This window comes from Vespa crabro, chromosome 19 (genome assembly GCF_910589235.1).
Source record: "Vespa crabro chromosome 19, iyVesCrab1.2, whole genome shotgun sequence".
Classification (NCBI taxonomy): domain Eukaryota; kingdom Metazoa; phylum Arthropoda; class Insecta; order Hymenoptera; family Vespidae; genus Vespa; species Vespa crabro.
Window position 1 is genome coordinate 5187501 of NC_060973.1, and position 20000 is coordinate 5207500.

Genomic DNA, 20000 nt, shown 5'->3' on the forward strand with positions numbered 1-20000 from the left:
GAATTGGAAGGAAACGAGATGAAACTTTCCGTAACGAACGCTCGAAACTAGTTTCGACGGATAAGTCGTTTCCATGGCGTTTTTAGCAAATCTTTCCAGGAGACTGAGCTAATTGTCAAAACTTTTAAATATGAGTAAGCTGATAAGTGACGTCCATTAGCCGGCATTGTAAAAGTTTGACCAAAGAGTAATATTGATATATACATAGGTTTTTGATAGGCAGTCGGGTGAGGGTCTTGCAATGACCCCCGTCACTGAAACGTACTTCTCGCCACCCGTTTATTCGTTTTCATTTCACCATTTTTTCTTCCTCGATCGTTCGGTCCATGCGAAAGAGCCAGAGAGAAGGGATGCTTTCATCACCGACGAGCCTTTCCCTCCTCCTCCCTCCTCCCTACATTTCCACCCTTCGACTTTACGCTCGATCGAGTCCGCGACCTACTCTGACGATTTCCGACTCTTCGTCGTCGTCGTCGTCGTCGTCGATCTAACAAAAGGAAATCCTACCTATGGAAGATCCTCTTTAAGGGGCAACTACCTCTACGAACGGAAACATGAAGTGCTGTGTTACGCGATAACCTCCCTATTTTTACCTAAACGAGGCTAGACGCTTTATCCGTTGAGAAATTATCTCAAATTATCGCGGTGTCTTTTTATTTTTTAATTAATTTCCTCGATGGGCCACTCGTCGAGTTGCTCGAGTTCGAAGTTGCTTTTAGCAAATTTCTGATCCTTTTCTCATCTTCTTGTCATCCTTTTATACCAAGTGTAACGAGACTTATTTATCAAACGATGAAACGTTGAGCGACGTTGGAATAATTATCACGGATAGGGAACTGGCATATCTCTTAGCATATTTTACACGCTTCTTGGAATACCGTTCGTAATTACCACCGTAGTTACAAGGAGTTTCTAAAGTTTCTCGTAGCATTGGCTCAAGACTGCCATTGAAACTCGACGTTATGAATATACAAATTGTTTGCAACGTATTTCTGCGAACGTAGGAAATGGACGGATTCTCTTAAAATCGATCATCAAGAGCGCGCCGTGTATCCGTGGAGGGACGTGGGGGAGGGGGGGAGAAAGAGAGAGAGAGAGAGAGTGAGAGAGAGAGAGAGAGGAAGAAATGGATGGACGCGGTGATAACTCGAATCTTCAGCAAAGGAGAATACAGGAAGCAGGGATAATTTAATGCTCGTTTAATTCCCTTATCTCGATTCCCTCGGTGAGCCGCATAGTACAGCGGTCGTTTTCTCTTTCCCTCCCTCTCTCTTTTTCTCTCACTGTCACAAAGGGCATCAGCCTGACATCCAAAGAGAAGGTACCCGGGTGGTAAAGGACAATGCGCCGTCGGCAATTTCCAAGGGGGCGCCACGAGGGTTGGAACGTGAAAAGAGTGAGAGAGAGATGGAAGAGGGTTGGGGTCGTGGTAGGAGATCGGAACGGAGGGTGAAAGGCGCATGCCAGTTGTGCCCTCGACGCGTTACGAGCCGGCCAACTCCGGCATTTTCTTTTCTCCCGCACGCCCAAAAGTCTTCGCGAAGATCGTCGTCGGCGTTTTCGTCGTCGTCGTCATCGTATTCGGACGACGTCTAGTACTCTTTTAACAGAGCGCTCGTAACGAAGGATCGGTGAATGAACATTCGCGTATACATTATAAAATTTGTCTTTCAGAGCTCAGACGCCTTCGTACGGCCGTCGACCTTACGAACGATCCTTCAGGACGAAGAAAACTATTTCGCTTACGATCGTGACTACGATTTCGTTTGGTTGTTTCTCCATTATAGTTCCATCGTTATCGATCTCGTCGCTGGAATCTGAAAGAAAATCTATCTCCTTCGATGCGGTATTTTTCCTCTAATCGAATAAGATTTTGTCATTTTATATACGTTCTCTGTAAGCTTAATAGTTTCGTCAGTAGTAAGATTAGTTTCTGAATTTTTCATATGCGCCGATAGAGTATCTTTTTTCAGACGATGACGAAGAAATAAGAAATTCGATGAGGAAAGAACGAGAGGAGAGTGGCTTAGCGTTAGCGTATCGAGACGCGGAAAGTTTGCGAATCGATGAACTTGATGTGTCACGCCGAGTGACGCGAGCGTGCGAGAGTATTAGAAAGAAAGAGCAATGAAGCGTTTCGCTCAAAGTTATGTCCGTGAATAGAGCTTGATCTCTTATGGCTATTTCTCCTCCTCCTTTTCCTCCTCCTCCTCCTCCTCCTCCGACGCAAAGTTTTTCAATCGCGTCTCCCCCGAAAAGTCTCGTCCTAGAATTTACTCTAGGGCATTTATACCCTTTCCTCCCACCACAATCTTTCTCCAGACTATAATTTCAACCCTTTCCTCCCTCGTATACGCCTTCTTATTTCCCCTCGTCTTCGTCTTTCGTTTCATTCGTCGTATTACGCGAATGCGCGTTAATTGGCATATTCTCGAAAAGTGGAACAGCGCGAGTTTTTGGTCTTTCAGTCCTTTCAGCTGATTCTTTTGAAAGAATTTTAAAATGAAAGAATTCGCCTCGATTTCACATTTATTTCAATAAATTTCAATAAATTTCGCACTCGTATAAATTCTTTTGGGAAACGATTTAGATAAATTTTAAATAAAAAAATAATAAAAGAAAGATGAAACGGTAGATTACATAGGAGGCAGGAGGATAAAATAAAACGACGTAAAGTACGTAGGTTAGGGGTGCAACGAGGGAGCGCGTGTTATGCAAGGGGATGCAGGGATACATCGTTGACCTTGTCGATCGTTCCTCACTCTTTCGTTCTCGCGGTCTAGGGCGCTCGAAACCCATCATTCGTTTTCACCCTTTTTCTGCTATATCTTTTTTATTCCAACGGTGCTTGTCTGTCGTCACAAGTCTGTATCAAAGACAATTCTTTTTCTCCTTCTTTTTCTTAAAGGGGATGACGCGTTCTTTTTGTCGTTCGTCTATCTCTCGAAGCTACGACGACGGTTTTCTTCCCGATCGTATTATTATTATTTTTTTTCTTTCTTTCTTAATACATACGCGCTTGTCTTCGGCCTTTTTACGAGTAACATACTCGTATATCATTTTTGACGTCAAAAGTTGGCTCGAAAGTTTTCGTTGACTAATACTGGGAATCGATTTCAATTTTGCATCCCGTACGCCGAGAATACAGTAGGATATAACAATATGTTATCGCCAACGCGATCTACAACCACGCGTACACGTATTTATTCTCGTATAGGTATATCGGCGCTGAAAACCACAGTGAAGGTCTTTGTGAATTAACTTACGAGGGTGGCGTATAATTTTCCGGTGGTCGTTACTAATACCGGGCTTATGCCCGTGTTACGTCGATGTTACGTCGATGTAAAGATTTGTTGCGCGGTCACCTGGAACGAAAACGAATTCCTCCCCCTCCCCCCTTACCACCTACCTAAAAATTACGCGCCACGGTGAACCTTTTTATATATACGCGGAAACTCTTCTTCCGTCCAACGAAAGGCATGCTCGGTTAGACGTAAAATAACGCTACGCCGAATAAAAGAAAAAAAAACCGATCGGTCGACTCTTTAATATTAATTTAATAGAACGCGCAAAGCCGATCCTTCGTTAAACATCTCGAGACGATAATAATATTAAATCCTTGAAATATTATATTTAGGCATCGACTGCGCGCGAAAAATGTGGAGTAAAGTTGATACTTTTCGTGAAAATTTTCGAGCAATTACTCGTGGGAATATGCTGGTGTCTGTCAAGAAAAGGCGCGCGAAGCCGGAAGATGCGTCTTAAGCGATTCTGCGAAAATGTAGCAACAACGAAGTCAAAGAGAGAGAGAGAGAGAGAGAGAGAGAGAGAGAGAGAGAGAGAGAGAGAGAGAGAGAGAGAGAAAGAAAGAAAGAAACAGAGTAGAAAGAAGAAACAGTGGATTACCACGAAGCTTTCGTTCCATGCGTTGTGAAAAGCACGGTCGGCAAAATGTTCACGTGCCTCTGGAATTTCCTCGAATGGTAAGAAATCATTTTGTCGATTAATTTCTGTAATAACAATGAATCATTCAAAATAAGCAGTAGAAAAGAAAATGAAGCGAGATCTTTTTGTTCTCTTTCCTACGTCTCACGTAGGAGAAATTTCTCGAGAAAACAATCCCTTAAAAAATGTTTTCATTTTGAATAATTCAAAGTTGCCGGGAATACGCGATCTTTATAAATTTTCAATCAATTAAATTATTCATTCAAAGTATCGATTTTATATTTAAAAGTACTATCGAACGAGAGGAACCAATGGTAGGAACCTACGAGACTTTTTTACGCGAACGATTCAACAAATGAGGGAATGGACGAGATTTTGAGTGCATTCCGTGCGCTCGGCTGACAGCAATGCGGACTTGATTTTATCTTATCGGCCAGGAGCTTTCATCCTGAAAGTTTTCGCCTTTATCGATACATCATCCCGTTATCCTTTCTCCTTTGCAAAGGGAATGGCCTCATGTCTCCGGACCTTTATAAAGTGGAAAACGATGTCACGCGCCACCAGTCATTAACCCTTTTCTTTTAACAAGAAAAATAGATAAAGAATATTTTGATCGCATATTTCGAACAAGATCGATGACAAACGAGAGAAAATCTATTCCAAGAAAGATTTTCTTTTATTTCTTCTCTGCAAGGTCGCTTGACAAGAGCGAGATGATAAAGCGTTTCACTCTTATTATCTATTCGAATAACGAAGCTTATTTGGGAAAGCGAATATCGATTCGTATCGCTTTTCATTCTATTGGCGCCGTATTTGGACTCTTGGATGCATAACGAACTGACGTAGGTATAGACGTACTAAAATAGTAAAAGGAAAGGAATAATATTCATATTGCATGTTCGCTTTTCCATCTTCGTTTCTGCGAAGGGCACACAAGAAAGGAGAAAAGGCAGGTTTGGATCTCCCTACCTCCTTCCCTCCCTACCTCCTTCCCTCCCTATCTACTTCCTTTCGTCGATTTAATCTCAGCAACGACTCAGGTACTCTACTCGCTAGCGGTCACGAATCCAAGGACCGAGGCAGAAACGGGTTTTCTATTAATTTCGGTAAATGCGTTAAAGCGCGCATATCTATCTTTCCTCATTATCCACCATATGCAATATTATTTATTATTGCTCTTGTAGAAGCTATTTCCAAACCATTCTGTGATATACAATTGTATATCTCTCGTGGAAAAGTAAATTATTCGGAAGACGCTGCTTGATAATAGTCTCTTTGATAATAGCTCCTCGTTCCCATCCATCGGAGTTTGGACTCGCATCTACATATGGTATTGATTTTAGCATCAAGGACCTGTCCTGCTGCCGGCACAAAGGACTATTTCTAGTATATTACGTGTATGCATACGTGCAGAAACAGCCACTTTTACTCGGACTACATGGACTGCGCATACATGTAATAGGTACATAGGCGAGCAATGGTTTACCCATGTAAATCCTTGGAAGACTCGTTAGCACTTTGAGTACGGTCTCCATTAAGATTTCGCTATATATCCTGATTTCATCAAAGAAATAAAACTAAAGAGGGAAGGATCAAAGAAGTGAAATTGAAAGAAAATTTAAAGAAATTTAAAAGAGGCCAATCCGACGAAGATAAAAGCAAATGAATAAGAAACGATTTTTACCAAAGAATGATTCTTAAACCTTACGAAAGATTCTCTTTACAGCTGATCGCGACAAAAATATGGTATTGGTATTAGGGAGCTAAGAAGAAAGAAAAGCGCTCGTCGTTAGGTGTTAGAAGGAAAGGAAGGCATTATCGATTAAAACGTATCATATCGCCGTTTGGAAATAAGGTCTTCCTCCTCTTAAGGCGTCCTCGTATGGTTGTCGCGAATTGAAAGAATCGTCGAGATGGCGAAAATTCTTTCGTCCTTTTCTCTTTGTTTTCTCTTTTTTACCTTTTTTTTATCAAACGCGAGGTTAGACGACGAGAATAACAGTTTGTACAATCGATGGATCTAAATAATCCTGCCGAATTTCTCTTTGAAACAAAAGGAAATATTTCTAGGCGCATTCGTCTCTTCTCTCGACTCTTCCCTTTACTTCACTTCGATTTTACTTTACTTCGTTTCTCCTTTCTCTTTTCTATACCCGTGTTTTGTCTTTATCCATCTTTGTATATTTTCTATATCTTGCTCGTCTAGCTGGAGTTATGGATATTTTCGATAAACGCCGCAAAAAAAGGAACGTCATATATAAAAGGCGGCACGATCGGAGGTGGGAGCACGCGATTTTGAAAAATGCTTCATCGACTACGTCGTCGAGGAGGCCGACATTGCTTCGCGAGAGAACGATGACTCTCTCTCTCTCTCTCTCTCTCTCTCTCTCTCTCTCTCTCTCTTTCTCGCGTTATTATTTCCTCCCTGTGAGAAGAATTGCAATATTTTTTTTGAATAATAATTCCGTCGAGAGAATTATTATTTAATTGCTAATTTTTATTATTCCAGGCTGTTCGAAACAGCCGTCTTTTGATATATCGAACTGGTTATTGTTCCCGGCTGGAGCATATATATATATATATATATATATATATATATATATATATATATCGGAATTGACGCAATTACATTTCCGAATGATTCAGGATGAAACGATGTGACGGGAAGTTGACCGATTGAGATAGAGATTAATTCTTGTCACTGCGGACGATCCTGTTCATTATTTTTCTCCAGAGGCCGAAACGAGAAGAGCCAGATGCAACCTAATCTATTTTTTAATGACAAAGTCGTATTATTGTCGAGAAGTAATCATTAACGCACAAACTTTGAAGATTTCCTTGATTACCAAAACCACAAATTCTTCCTTGGAATTCGTCAAGATTTTTGTTAATACGAGCTAGCTTCGCCGTCGCAGTGGTTTGCGCTTTGGTTTGCACTTGCAAGTATACGTATTCTAAAGGGCCAAATCATGGTTGCACCGTGACGCATCGCGTTGTGTCGTACCGACCTAATTTCTATTGCTCCGCTAGATTGCCGAAGTATCGTCAGAGACGTCTTTGTTCCTATATATTCTTTCTATTTTCGATCATATTAGAGTTAAAGTCCTGTCTTGTCCAAAATTCTAAAATCAATTTGATCAGGATTCTTGATCGAACAAGCATATAAAATGCTTCTTTTCTTACTCAGATAAAACGCTCTTATTTCTCTTGATCCTTCATCTAAAAACGTCTACAATTTCGGAAAAGAGTTTATACGAGTATTTATAATTTCGTTCGTTCGACTTAGCTACAACAGAAAAAAATGATCACTCAGAAAATAAGCAAAGGCATGAAAGTAAAGTGGATTTCGTGTTAGCTTATACATTACGCTTTTATTTTCCTCAATTCCCCTTAGGACTGGAATTTCTCTAGGAGGAGCAACTTTACAACTAGCCGCCGCGTCGGATTACGTTAGAACCGGTAATACCGTAGAAAGGATTATTTAATGCGCTTAATTAAATTTATTCCCAACGCTTAATAAGAATGTTATTACACTCCGGTCCGTTATTCTTCTCTCAGGCCTTTAATAAGACGCTTTAACAATTATAATTTTTTTCTCTTTTTTTATACGCTTCGAGTTAATCAAATTCGAGCTAATTGATTTTTCTTCTTCGTCCTCTCATTTCTTTCCTTGCCAAATATATTTTTCTACGTTACTTAAATAGTACGATTTTCATACTTGGATGTATACTTTCTATTCTCGAGACTCTGTAGAACGAGCCTCAAACTCGAACGAGTTTCGAAGGATCTGCTAGCTTTTTTCAATAGCATCGGCGTAAAAAAAAAACTAAGTCACGTTCACACAGCGCTTCTATTGTTGTAGAATAAGGTCGAAGCTGATGTGCACTTTAAGGTAAAAAAGGGAAGAAAGGAAAAAAAAAAGAAAAGAGGAAAGGAACTACCATCCCCATCATTCTCGAGATAGTGAGTGAAAAATCTACTTGAGCGGACGCGACCAGCAAACTCGCTAAATTTGATTCTTTCTTCTTTTTCGCTCATCAAGTAACGTCCATTATTTATTACTTTCAATGATTTCTCATTTAGAATGGGCGAGAGCCCATTTCGATTCTGCCGACTCGGGATCGTTCGATCGAACGTCAACTTTTTTTTAGGAGCGACTTTAGAACGCGCGTAATAAAATATATCTGTCAGGTAACAATGATTCAGTATGGTTCAATGATGATCGCACATACCTACGTATTTCTCTACGACAACGATCGAATTTGCTCTTCTGTAAACGCAAGATTATACGCAATATTCGTGTAATATTCTTCATTCTTTTGTAATCACCAAAAATATATTTATCGACTCTATTTTTATTTCTTGTTTCAGGCTCGAACACCCGGTGACCACGTCCAACCCCGGGATGGACGGCAAGAAGGTAGAAAAATAGTTTTACATCAAAAGGAAAAGAAAGAGAAGAAGAAAGTACATATATATATATAATAAGTACATATATATATATATATGTATATATATATAGCGCGCTTTGTAGCGAAACCTAACGCTGAAACAACCGGAGCATATCTAGTTTTACCGCCGATTCGACGAACATTTTAACAAAACATACTATTTTTTACTTTCTCAATAAGAAAAGAATATTCAGACACACCACGATAATTCGAGGTTAATTTATAGAAAATAAATTTGCCTATACTGATCACTTTTTTGTCGCGACGTAAGTCGTGTCGTGAAGTAAACGTATGTCTCGATGCATCAGTACCTTTCTTTTCAAATATTTTGTTAAACAAGACGCGTGCTCCGTCGTTTCTTTTTTCTTCTTTTTTTTGTTGTTCCAGCGTTGAGAAGAAAATGTTAAAATCAATAGGGTAAATACCGTGATGCGGTGTTCCGTAAATCGATAAACGTATGTGATCTTAAAAGGGCTTTGAATTAGGACGAATCCATATGTTGCCCGGAGGAGGACACGCCGTGTTCGTTGGTCAGATCAATCGCGTGTACCATTGATCGCGTATTTACCTATAGGTTAAATACGGGAGGGGATAATAGGGATGCTATGTAAAGCAAAGAAGCAGCATAAAGCAATGACCCTGCAATAGGACCATTTGATTACGACACGCCACCGCGCATATGGTTGCTTTCAAATACCATTGAAAGGCTCCAGCACGACGACGCGGCGGTTGTGCGTTCATCCAAAGTCTGTACGGTTTGTTGCGCGTTCTAACCACGTAACAGGGAGGAAACTCACCATTAAATCCGGTTCCGCATCGATCGAGTTTAATCCATAAGATAGAGAGAGAGATAGAAAGAGAAAGAGTGAAAAAGAGAGAGTTAGAGAGAGAGAGATAGATAGAGAGAGTGAGAGAGAGAGAGAGAGAGAGAAAGAGAGAGAGACAGACAGTGAATTTTAATTACAAAAATAGTAGTGGATCGATTGTTTTATCGCCAACGATTACGAACGTCTTTTTCGTTATTATTGCTACTTTTTCTTTTTTTAACCCCCCTCCCTCGTTCCTGAACTTTATCCCTTAGATCGTCCAAGCGACAACGGCAGTCGTAGCGGTGGGCCAGGTGCGCAATAAGAACAACGATGCCACGGGATTAGCGGCTTCCGTTTCCGGAATCCGTCGACGAAGCGGACCTCAAGGATTGCGATCGCCCGCTGCGAAAAGACCCCTATCAGCCCCGGTTGCCCTGCAGGGCTGGTTACACAAGCAGGGCTCCGAAGGACTCATGCTTTGGAAGAAACGCTGGTTTGTCTTGTCGGAATATTGTCTCTTCTATTACAAAGGTCAGTTGCACTGCCAAGTTAAATACATTTAAATACGATCACGTAGTCATATGTCTCACATCCTAATGACAGAGTAATTATAAAAAGCAAAATGGTATTTTTATACACGTTACTTATCTCGAACTACTTCACATCATTTCGTTTTCTTTATTTACCGATCGTGAGATATCCCTCAAGGGTTCCTTTGATGAAAACTTGAGTTTCTGCTCGGTAAGATTCGGCAATCGGAGATATGTCTACGGGGACGGATTACGAGGCGATCAATGCACAGACGCTGCATCTATTAACTTTAGTTATATCAGATTTGTCGAGTATTACTCTTAATTAGCGGTGTTTATGGCCCTCTCGAAGTCAAAGTTTAATCGATAGAGAAGAGTACTATATTCCTCTGTACCAACGTAAGAATTAATTTCGTCATGTAATCAACTTCGTTTCGGCTCCTTTTCAACTTTTTAACGAGTCATCCAAACTCTTACTCAAAGAGCCTTGAGAATTAACAATTTTATCATTTTATCGCAAGACACAACCTAAACATTAAACGTCCCTCGTATTAGCCTTCTATCGAAATGTTAGCGTTTCCATTAGAAACTTTCCGTTGAGTTTTTTTTTCTTCTTTTTTTTTTATTTCTTTCTTTTCCCTTGTTTTTTTTTCCAAGCATTTGAGAAACCTCTCTTCTTTTTGTATGCAGTAAAATCGCCTCGAGGTAGGATAAAATATTTGCCGGTAAAACTCGTACGCCACGAGATGGTTAGCTCGAAAAACCCTGCTACATCTTTTGACGTCCAAGCTTTTGGATTTTAATTTCCAACTTTTCTTTTTTCCTCTTTTCCTCCACCACCGCCGGGCCCCTTCTCCAGAAAGAAGAAAAAGTCTTTTTCGCGTTACTACGTAGTTTCCCCTCTGGTCGGCTTATCTCGAAACACAAAATCCTTCACCGTAGACGTTTTCTATTCGTATCTATTCATATTACGTGCCACATATCGATGGTAGACATTGAAATGTGGCATAGCAACGATAACATTCTTTATCCCTCTTTTTATTTTTTTCATCTTCTTTTCTGGAGCATTTCTTTCTCATTTTTGGAGATCTTTTTTTTTTGTCATTTTCCACGTTGGCTCGAACGGTCGGAGCGAACGGTAAGTCGAATCTAAGAGAAAGAGCACGTCGTTTAATAATGCACATCCCAAAGAGAGCCTCCACTTTTCCCCTTCCATGTCGCGTCCGCGAGTTCTATTCTTCCGGCGATCGATATTTTTATACGAGCCTCATCGTAGGTCCAGAGGAAGAGAAACTCCTGGGTTCGATACTCCTGCCTTCGTATAGGGTTACCGTTTGCAGACCCGAAGACAAGGTCAACAGGAAGTTCGCCTTCAAGGCTGAGCACGCGAACATGAGGACTTACCACTTTGCCGCGGAGAGCCGTGAAAGCATGAATCAATGGGTAAACGCGCTCACTCTGGCGACTCTTCTGCAGGATCCCAGTCCGTAAGTATATCTATTCTATTTGAATAATTGATCAAGCTGGAAAAAGTAAAAAGCTACGGTTATATAAAATCTGCGTCGTCTCGTGAATCGATCAAATTTATTATCGGACACATCGTCGATCGCGAATACACCAAAATACTCGTGTCGCGTGCATGATAAAATTATTTTCTCTTCATCTCGAACGAGAGGTGTAGGTGTCGTTCGGCTTACTTCAACGAATCGATAACGTACATCCTACAAGAGTATACATTCCAATCGTTCATAACATACGTTCGCAAGTAATTATAATCTGACCGTCTGACCATCTCGCGCTCGTTGGTCAATGTTTTGCTTCGCAAAATTGTCGATTTTCAGTTCGGTTTAATTCGGCCTAGTTAAAACTATTTCGATGAAACAAAACTTACGTAATAAATTTTGTAAAGGACGAAAAGAAAAATCCAATAAGTCCTTATACGTAGGATTTTTCATCCGTATTTTCTACTTATGATAAGAAATATAATTAGACGTTTATTACGTTTTAGCGGAAGGGGCGAAGCTGCTGTGGTCATAGAGATAGGACAACCGGATGGTGAACGAAGCGCTAGACCAAGCGTTTCTTCAATCTCCTCCGTATTGAATCAAAGTGCCGACGACAGCGATTCCGGCTTTCACGGTTTTCTATCCCGAGACGATCCCAGTCACGCATCCAACAACAATTCCAGCCCTAACAGCGTCAACACTGCCTCCTTCCCGAATCTTAGTGGGAGTAACGGTAACGGAAATGCCAACAACAACAATCTTAAGGACGTTCAGCACGTACCCAATGGTTGGCCACAACAGTCCCCTCAATACGGTCAATCAGGCTCCTCGCAACATCAACACTCGCAGTACTGTTTCTCCGAACATTCTGTTTCTCAACAAGGTCACTCTCATCAGCATCAAGCAATGTTGCATCAGCCACATCAGAATGTCCCTCCGATTTATCAGCACAAGCAGCAACAGCACCAGCAGCAGCAACAGCAACAGCAACAGCAACAGCAACAGCAACAGCAACAGCAACAACAACAACAACAACAACAACAACAACAACAACAGCAGCAGCAGCAGCAGCAGCAGCAGCAGCAGCAACAACAGCCACATGTTGGTCAGATTAATGTGCAAGCTGCCCAATCTACGCCTCGAAAATTTGGTCAGCCTATATACGCCAATGCACCGCCGAAACCCAGGAGGTTAACCGACGGATCCAATGAGTATTCCACTCCTTCTCCTGAGCCAGGTTATCGAAGATCTCCTGTCTCGCCAGACGTTACCTTAACCAGCAAAAGTCCCATGTCCGATTACGATAGGAACAGCATCATTTATGCCACCGGAATGAGTCAGCCGTCGCAACAAAGTTTAAGAACGGACAAGTCTGGCTTGAATTATGGTTATTGTCAAGTGCAATCAACCGAAAGACGTACTCCTGACACTTACGGACGAAGTGCGAAGCCTAGACCCAACAGAGGAAACGGCGACTACGAAGAGGTGTACGGTATACCTCAGCTTTATCAGCGACCAGCTGGACCTGTTGTTGGATATACCAAGGGAAATGCACCAGCTCCCATACCTATTCCCACTTACGCGCAACATCAGCAGATGCATCAACAACAGCCACAAATTCATTCGCCAGTAACGCCGCCCAATGGTATTGGAATTCTACTTCCTTCGGTTATATTTTAAAACTTTAATGGGCCTTCTCTTTCGATCTATCTCATTTATATTTCATTTTATGCCGCATTTAGTTTTACCCATTTTCTCCTCAGTTCCCATAATAAGACAGCCAATGGCCCATCAACTACCACCACCGCGACCTCACAGTGCCGATTTTCTCGAGTACGAAGCAGCAAGACGACCTCAGCAACAAAATCTTGCGCAAAACGAAGGTTCTTTGAGCCAACAGAAACGCCCCCAAAGGCCTAAGTCGAGTTTAGATATAATAAACCCATCGGATGCGACTAACGATGGTTATTATTATTCCGAGGAAAGGTTGGTATAATTAATGAGATAAGAAATCTTTTTATAAGCTTTTATTATAAAACATCGTACAAGAGACATTTTGCGCATCTGTTTTAAACAGATACGCTGCACAAATGCGCCAATCAGCGGTGTATCTCCATCAAACGCCTCAGCATCATCAACAACAAAGAAACCAATCGCTATCGCGGGCTACCGTACCATCAAAGATACCAACGGTCCATGATAGAAACGGTGATATTAGAATGGCTACTTTGCCCGATTCTTCTTGTTCTACTTTGAGACGTTTGCAGCGAGAACATACCCATCCACATCAACATAATATATCTGGTCAAACGTTGCAAAGACATAATGAGTGAGTCACGCTATTAGCAAGTAGTTATTACCCATTATGTAATATACGGTATTGCACGAGAACGAGCTAATAGAAGTATTTAATTTTTCTATTTAGAAATGTATCTTCATTAGATATTCAATACTATTGTTGATGTGCGTCCGTATGCGCACACTTGTTTCTATCCAGATTGTCCAACCCAGACGCAAAGATGAGAAGATCTTTACGTGAAAAGATCTACGAATCAAGTGCTCGCAATACATTGACACGCGAGTACGAATCGTCGATGAGTTGGAACAGATCTTCCTCTCATTCTAATCATGGAATTAATACGGCACAGTCGTGTCAGTCCGCTCACAGTGGAGCCAAACGATGGGTCGAACAGCAACAGCAACAGCAACAACAACAGCAACAACAACAGCAGCAGCAGCAGCAACAATTTTATAGATCTGCATCGGCACGTTTGCCAAGGTCCCGACATCCTGCCGCTTTGGACCAAGACGAGGATGATTACGGTGGACGGTCTTCCACGGAACAAGATACTCGCGATGGCGAACGGAAAATTCAACAGGTTTGCCTAATTGATTTAACAGATAGTAATATATGCATTTTCAACGCCGATAAAATTTGGAAAGCTTGACGCAACAACTATTGCAGCGAGAAGAGTCAATGAAGCGTTTGCTGGAGTGGAAACAACGCATGTTACAATCTCCCTTAACGCGAAAACCATCCGGATCATTGAATCGGAGCAGAGCACAGAACGAGCTGTCGAATTATTATAAACAGCAAGCTCTTCTGGACCTGGCAGCTCACGAAGCTTCGGTAACAGAAGCTCGTCATTCGCGAAGAAAGGAGGAAAGCCACAGGTCACACGTTAGAAGCAAAAGTTCCGATGGTCGAAGAACCGTCACTTCCGTGTCACGATACAACAGTTACTCGAGCGACGACGAAGGTAGGGACAATTCCCAAGAATTCATTATTTAATCGTGGCCTCATCATTGTCAACGTATCGAGGGACATGATCGTTCCTTTTCAACCAATACGAATGCGAATCATTTTCAATAGTACTCGCTTACAAATCCCTTGAGTACGTTGCAATTGCGAGGTTTCTTTAATCCTTGGTAGAATAGATTGTATCGCGCTGAGATTATTTGCAGATTCTAACACCTAATATTTAATCGCTTTAATACACAATTTACAATTCACTCGTAAACAAGACACAAACGGTCGAGTGCTAAATTAGATACATATATGTCTCTAATTTATTTTATACATGCAGCGCGTTTTACGGCGCTCCACATAGATCCACGAGCTTGGTTTGAACAAATCCTCGTGTTGACTAATACATATCCATGTAATTATTTTGTGAAGAAAAAATGTTTTGGATGTGCGCGTGCTATAGAAAAACATTATACCTCCGACAATTGGGTTATCCCAATTTTGTGGAGTTAAAAAAATCTCCCTACTACTACTTAGTTACGCATCTTGTTCTCACTTCTCTGTCTATCGATGGTAATGTGTGTCTCTGTAAAGGCACAAAGCGAGGCACAAACTAGAAACAAAAACATTCCCTTCCGGTCCGCGGGGCTCCTTCTCTTTGCTAAGTCAACCCTCATTGGTGAATGGTAAATGAATGGTGATTGGTAAATGGCCTGAATGATTAACAAATTACTATTATAATCACTTCTAGGTCGTTTAAACTTGATCTCTCTCTCTCTTTCTCTCTCTCTATCTCTCTTTCTCTCTCTCTCTCTCTCTCTCTCTCTCTCTTTGTCTATCTATCCACTTAGCTATCTTGATGCCTTCTAACACTCGATCGGATCTTGATCCGACATATTATATATGGGATCGGCATGGCATGCGAGAGGATTGACTAACTACATTAATGCGTTCGCTGATTCGTGATTCTCGCATCGAAAGTGTCCGCTATCGCAAGTTTAACAGGCATTTTTCGAATCAATTGTCAAACTCATTGTATTGTGGGTATATCTTATCATTGGCAATTATCAGTTCGGCAATTAAATTTATCCGCTAATTTTCAACTTTCTCTAATAATAGTAATAATAGTAATAATAGTAATAATAGTAATAATAGTAATAATACCTATCGTTTGATCCAATGAAATGGTATGTCAAGACAATTGTTCAGAAGGAAAGAGCTTTGTTAACCCTGCTTTCAAGTTCGTTGAAAGGGTGTAGTTTGAAAGGGTGGTGTCTAACCTGAAAAGGGAGGTGTTCATTTTATCATGTATTATAACTCGCAAGTAACGGACATGCGTTCGTGTGTTTCTTTGTAACGGACAATTCAGAGATGGGAGACGTTCGAAGAAAACGAACGCGCAGGCCCTCGCATGCAGGAAGGAGCCCCCGACATGCCGGTGACGATCGTTCGTTCACGTCGACTACCCAAGAGAACGGAAGGGCAGCGATACAAGGAAGCGTACGTACGAACGTTCCAGCGTTATCATCGGCGCAGTTAGGACAGACGAATATTCGATCGAGGAACGAGAGTAAAATACATTTCAACGGCAAGACTTCCCTGGCAAGTCCATCGAGTATACCACCTGACGCCGGTTACGAGGAAATAAGTTTCCCACCGATGTCAAGGAAGACCCGTACGGATGCGTACCTCGTCATGTCCGAAAATGTTCGATCTAATAAAATAGCGGAACGACGTCTCGAATATGGACATTTTAACGAAGCTCAGCGCAAGCACCAGACGACGTTGTTGAAAAAATCAATGGGTATATTAAAGTCTTCTAGCCTGTACGAGATCGACGAACGATCGACAACAATCAACGTTGCAATTGGCAACGTTGAAATGTATAGTAATACGAACGATTATGTCCCCGCGGACGCGTGGCCTTCCGTTCATAAGTGCGTTCAATGGGATTCCAATGAGGATAAGGATAAGGAGGAATGGGATTCCAATATAGATGAAAGCAAACTCATAAAGGAGTTTTCTTATCAGTATATAAAGCCAAAACAGGCCGAGCGGGCCGAGGAGGCTTGCGGGAAAGTGGTGGAGGATCGTTCGTTAAATACGATCGAATCTACGAATCTCGTACAGTCGAGAATAAGATCGTTCGAATCGAACGCGGAAAATGGTAGTCCCGTTAAGGAGATGCTTACTATGCAGGAAGCATTGAAAGCTTCGCCGGTCGAGACGTCCATCGAGGCACATGTTTCGAGATTGGACTCGTCGAGAAAGACATCTTCGATTATTCGCAGCTTTGCTTTGGGCGAGAATACGAAAGGAGGAAGTGATTCTGGCGTTTCGCAACTGAAGAAGGACGGACACGCAAAGCAAGCATCTACTGACAGCAACAAGTCGGTAAAGGATCTCTTGGCGGATTTCGAACGAAAGTCTCAACGGGCCCGTAAATTGGAGGAATGCGAGGAAGTTAGGCATCGAGGAGTTTTCAGCGACACGGAAACCCTTCTCTACGAAACCGGGAGCGACTTTGATCAGCAAGATAAGAGCGAAGAACGTGAGGAACAACAACAACAACAACAACAACGGACCGACGAAATGTTGCTCCCAGATCAATCGAACCAGGTGGAAACGTATTTGAATACGTTGAAAATAAAAAAATCTCTATCTCAGACGAGACATAGAAGTAACAAATCCTCTGTTGGCGATTTTGAACAAAGAACAGTAGTCGAGGAGTCGTCGTCGTCATCATCACCGTCTTCGTCGTCGTCGTCGTCGCCGTCGTCATCGTCGCCGTCGTCGTCGTCGTCGTCGTCATCGTCGGCCCATTGTCGAATCGTCGATGGTAATTCGTGTTGCACCAAGAAAATACGAGAATCTGCTACGACGACGAATCCGGAATATCCGTTAACGCACGAGCAAGTCAGAAGATTTCCCGTCGAGGAAGGCAAAGGCGTCGTTACCGAAGAAGGCGATTTGTCGATACAAGAGGATTTAATACCGGAGGAACATTATCTTCCGATGTCCCCAAGAAAAGCGATTTTAGATCCGAACGAGGATGACAGGCCCAATCCGAAAATGATGGAAAGTCTTTTCGCTAATCTAGAGCACGAGGAGAGCTCGTACGTCGAGATGGCGCAGAACAATGTAAGCCATTCGCTCTTGGCTCCTAGGAAGGAAACGAACGAGGATCGTGATTCCGGCGATTATTCGACTCTGGACACTTCGCATTACGAATTTGTCTGCGTTTCCGACAGCAAGATCGAACCGGTTTACATGGAAGTTAGCCAGTTATCGGAGAAGGAAGAGAGAGACGACGATGGGATCTCGTCTAAGACGTCGAAGGTACGAAAGAACGATGAGATTGGACGCAACGGAACTAAATCGGATCTCCCGGACATTTTGACGGCTTTGAAATCGGACAGTTCCGACGCCGACGACGAATCTTCCAAGGATTTCGATTCTATAGATGCACCGAGACATCCACGATTTAGTCTTTCGGATACATTCCGACCTGCTTCCTATTACTTGGGTGCCAGTCGTACGATGATAGCCGAATTGCACGATTCCTCCGACAGTGAACTCGTCTCCCCGCCTCCCATTCCTACTTCCCCGCCGCCGTTAGAGGACTTGGATTCTTTGCAAGAGATGCAAGATTCCTTGGAGATTAAAAAGGTGGCATCGCCTCAGGTAGCCGTGGTCACTAAGGAAAACGTAACGAGCGTGGATTCTCCAAAGTCGTGGAACAGATCGGATCACGGGGACAGAGATCAGAGATCACCGTCGAGGTTATCCGAGATGTCGGGTACCATTAGTTCGACCTTTCGAGACAGTAGGATGTCGTTGGAGAGCGCAAGCGGTAGCGATTCGGTTTCGGTAGTAGAGCTTAGAAGTCCGGAAGAGGAAGCGGCGAGGCACAGACAATTAAAGAGGAGACCAGTCAGCGACGAGGTTTGCGAGGTTTTGGACAGTCTCGATGAATTGGAATCTATTGAGAGTCGTTTCGAAGTGGATGGTGCCAGTATAGATCTCGATCGTTATCTCGAGGAATTGCAAGCGCGCGATGCCTTTAACGTGGATCTCTACGCCAAGGATTTGAGTTACAACAGTATTTATGGTTTCAACGAGAACATGTTGGTGGTCGACAAGCTACAAAAGACTACTTGTCAAGATCTTTCGAGGAAAATTAAGACTTTTAATTTCGGACAGCCCCTTCGTTACGACAACAGAAACAAGAAGAACGGCTCGGCAAGTAGCCTGCCATCTATGAGAGTTTGCGAAGTGCCGCCTGTGCCGTCCCATCAGCACTCGCAATCCTACACGGGGGACGCTCATTACGAGAACATATCGAGTTTCTTGCCATTGAGAAATTCACCTAGCGTACGTTCGGACCCTTCGAGCGAGCAACGATCGCGAGACGACAGAGCTACGCTCACGAACGAGGACGAGCCGACAGAGCCATGCCGTAACAAAAACTCGAGTTGTTCTTTGAGAGCAGCTGATGGACGATCCTCGACACGCTCGATAGCCCCCTTCGATTCTTCCGCTTATTCTTCTTCTTCGGGAAATCATCTCGGGAACGATCTCGTCCAAAATCCAACGCAGACGGCCAATAATTCATCGTACGGCGAGCAAATGACGTCGAATCGTTTTCCAAACGTTTTAACCAATCATAGATCATCTACCACCTCCGATCACGTTCAGCATCCATCTCCGATCTCCTCGTCATCGTCGTCGTCGTCGTCGTCGTCATCATCGGTAAAATCCAATTCATATTTATCGTATTTAAACGGTCCCGAGGAACGCGTTCAAGGCGATCAATCCGGAGCACCGTACTACTACTCGGACCTTCGCGGCACCGTACGAGGTAACAACAACAACAACAACAACGACGAGAGGCCGTCCATCGTTCACGGTGGTCATGTCTCGAGGCTGCCGCAATTGAACAACCAAAGAGACGATGCGTCGGCTATGAACAAGAGAAACGACATCGGTCGTATAGTGAATCCAATAGCTAGGCAAGTTCCCAGACAGATTCAAGTCGAAGGCATCGACGAGGCCAGACGCATTGCCGCAGAGCTCAGGAAAACCACTTGTCGATTGTTGAGCGACAACAAAGCCGATTTGGTGGATAAAAGAAATTTTTACGAAGCCGACACCCTTCGGAGGGTGAAATCTAACGATCCTCTACCAGACGCATCCTTGACGGAAGTTAGTACGAGAAATCTTTATCCCCACGGATTGCGGGATAAAACAGCCGACGGGGCCCGTTTGAATACGACGAACGACACGCAGCCGGACGAGGCGCCTCTCCTCGTTCAAGCTTCGCATCGGAGATCTAGATCGTTAGAGGGACTTTTAGACGACGTTGGCCTTCAAAATCTCGTCGAACAAAGAAACCGGGCGAATCGTTTGTTAGCCTTATCGACTAGGCAAGCCGAGGAACGCGCCCGAAATCTTTCCGCTCCAGTAGATTGGTCGCAAACAACTACTTCGAACGATTTTAACGTCTTGGATCC

The 20000-nt window shown here is 42.8% G+C and overlaps 1 protein-coding gene across 20 annotated transcripts in view; it reads left to right on the plus strand.

The window, feature by feature from the left end:
- LOC124430811 (serine-rich adhesin for platelets-like) overlaps nt 1-20000 on the plus strand; it is a 60394-nt gene that overhangs the window by 14960 nt on the left and 25434 nt on the right. For 16 of the 20 annotated variants that reach the window (XR_006943849.1, XR_006943850.1, XR_006943851.1 and 13 more), the window contains 9 exons: nt 8317-8365; nt 9478-9736; nt 11012-11222; nt 11744-12885; nt 13004-13226; nt 13318-13569; nt 13738-14119; nt 14206-14500; nt 15857-20000. The exon at nt 15857-20000 is cut by the window's right edge and continues 974 nt beyond it. Coding sequence is in view for 14 of the 20 variants with exons in the window: in XM_046977890.1 (XP_046833846.1) it covers nt 8317-8365; nt 9478-9736; nt 11012-11222; nt 11744-12885; nt 13004-13226; nt 13318-13569; nt 13738-14119; nt 14206-14500; nt 15857-20000 (6957 nt within the window). In the remaining 6 variants the exon portion in view is untranslated. The other 4 variants (XM_046977894.1, XM_046977895.1, XM_046977893.1 and 1 more) reach the window with 4 other exon arrangements.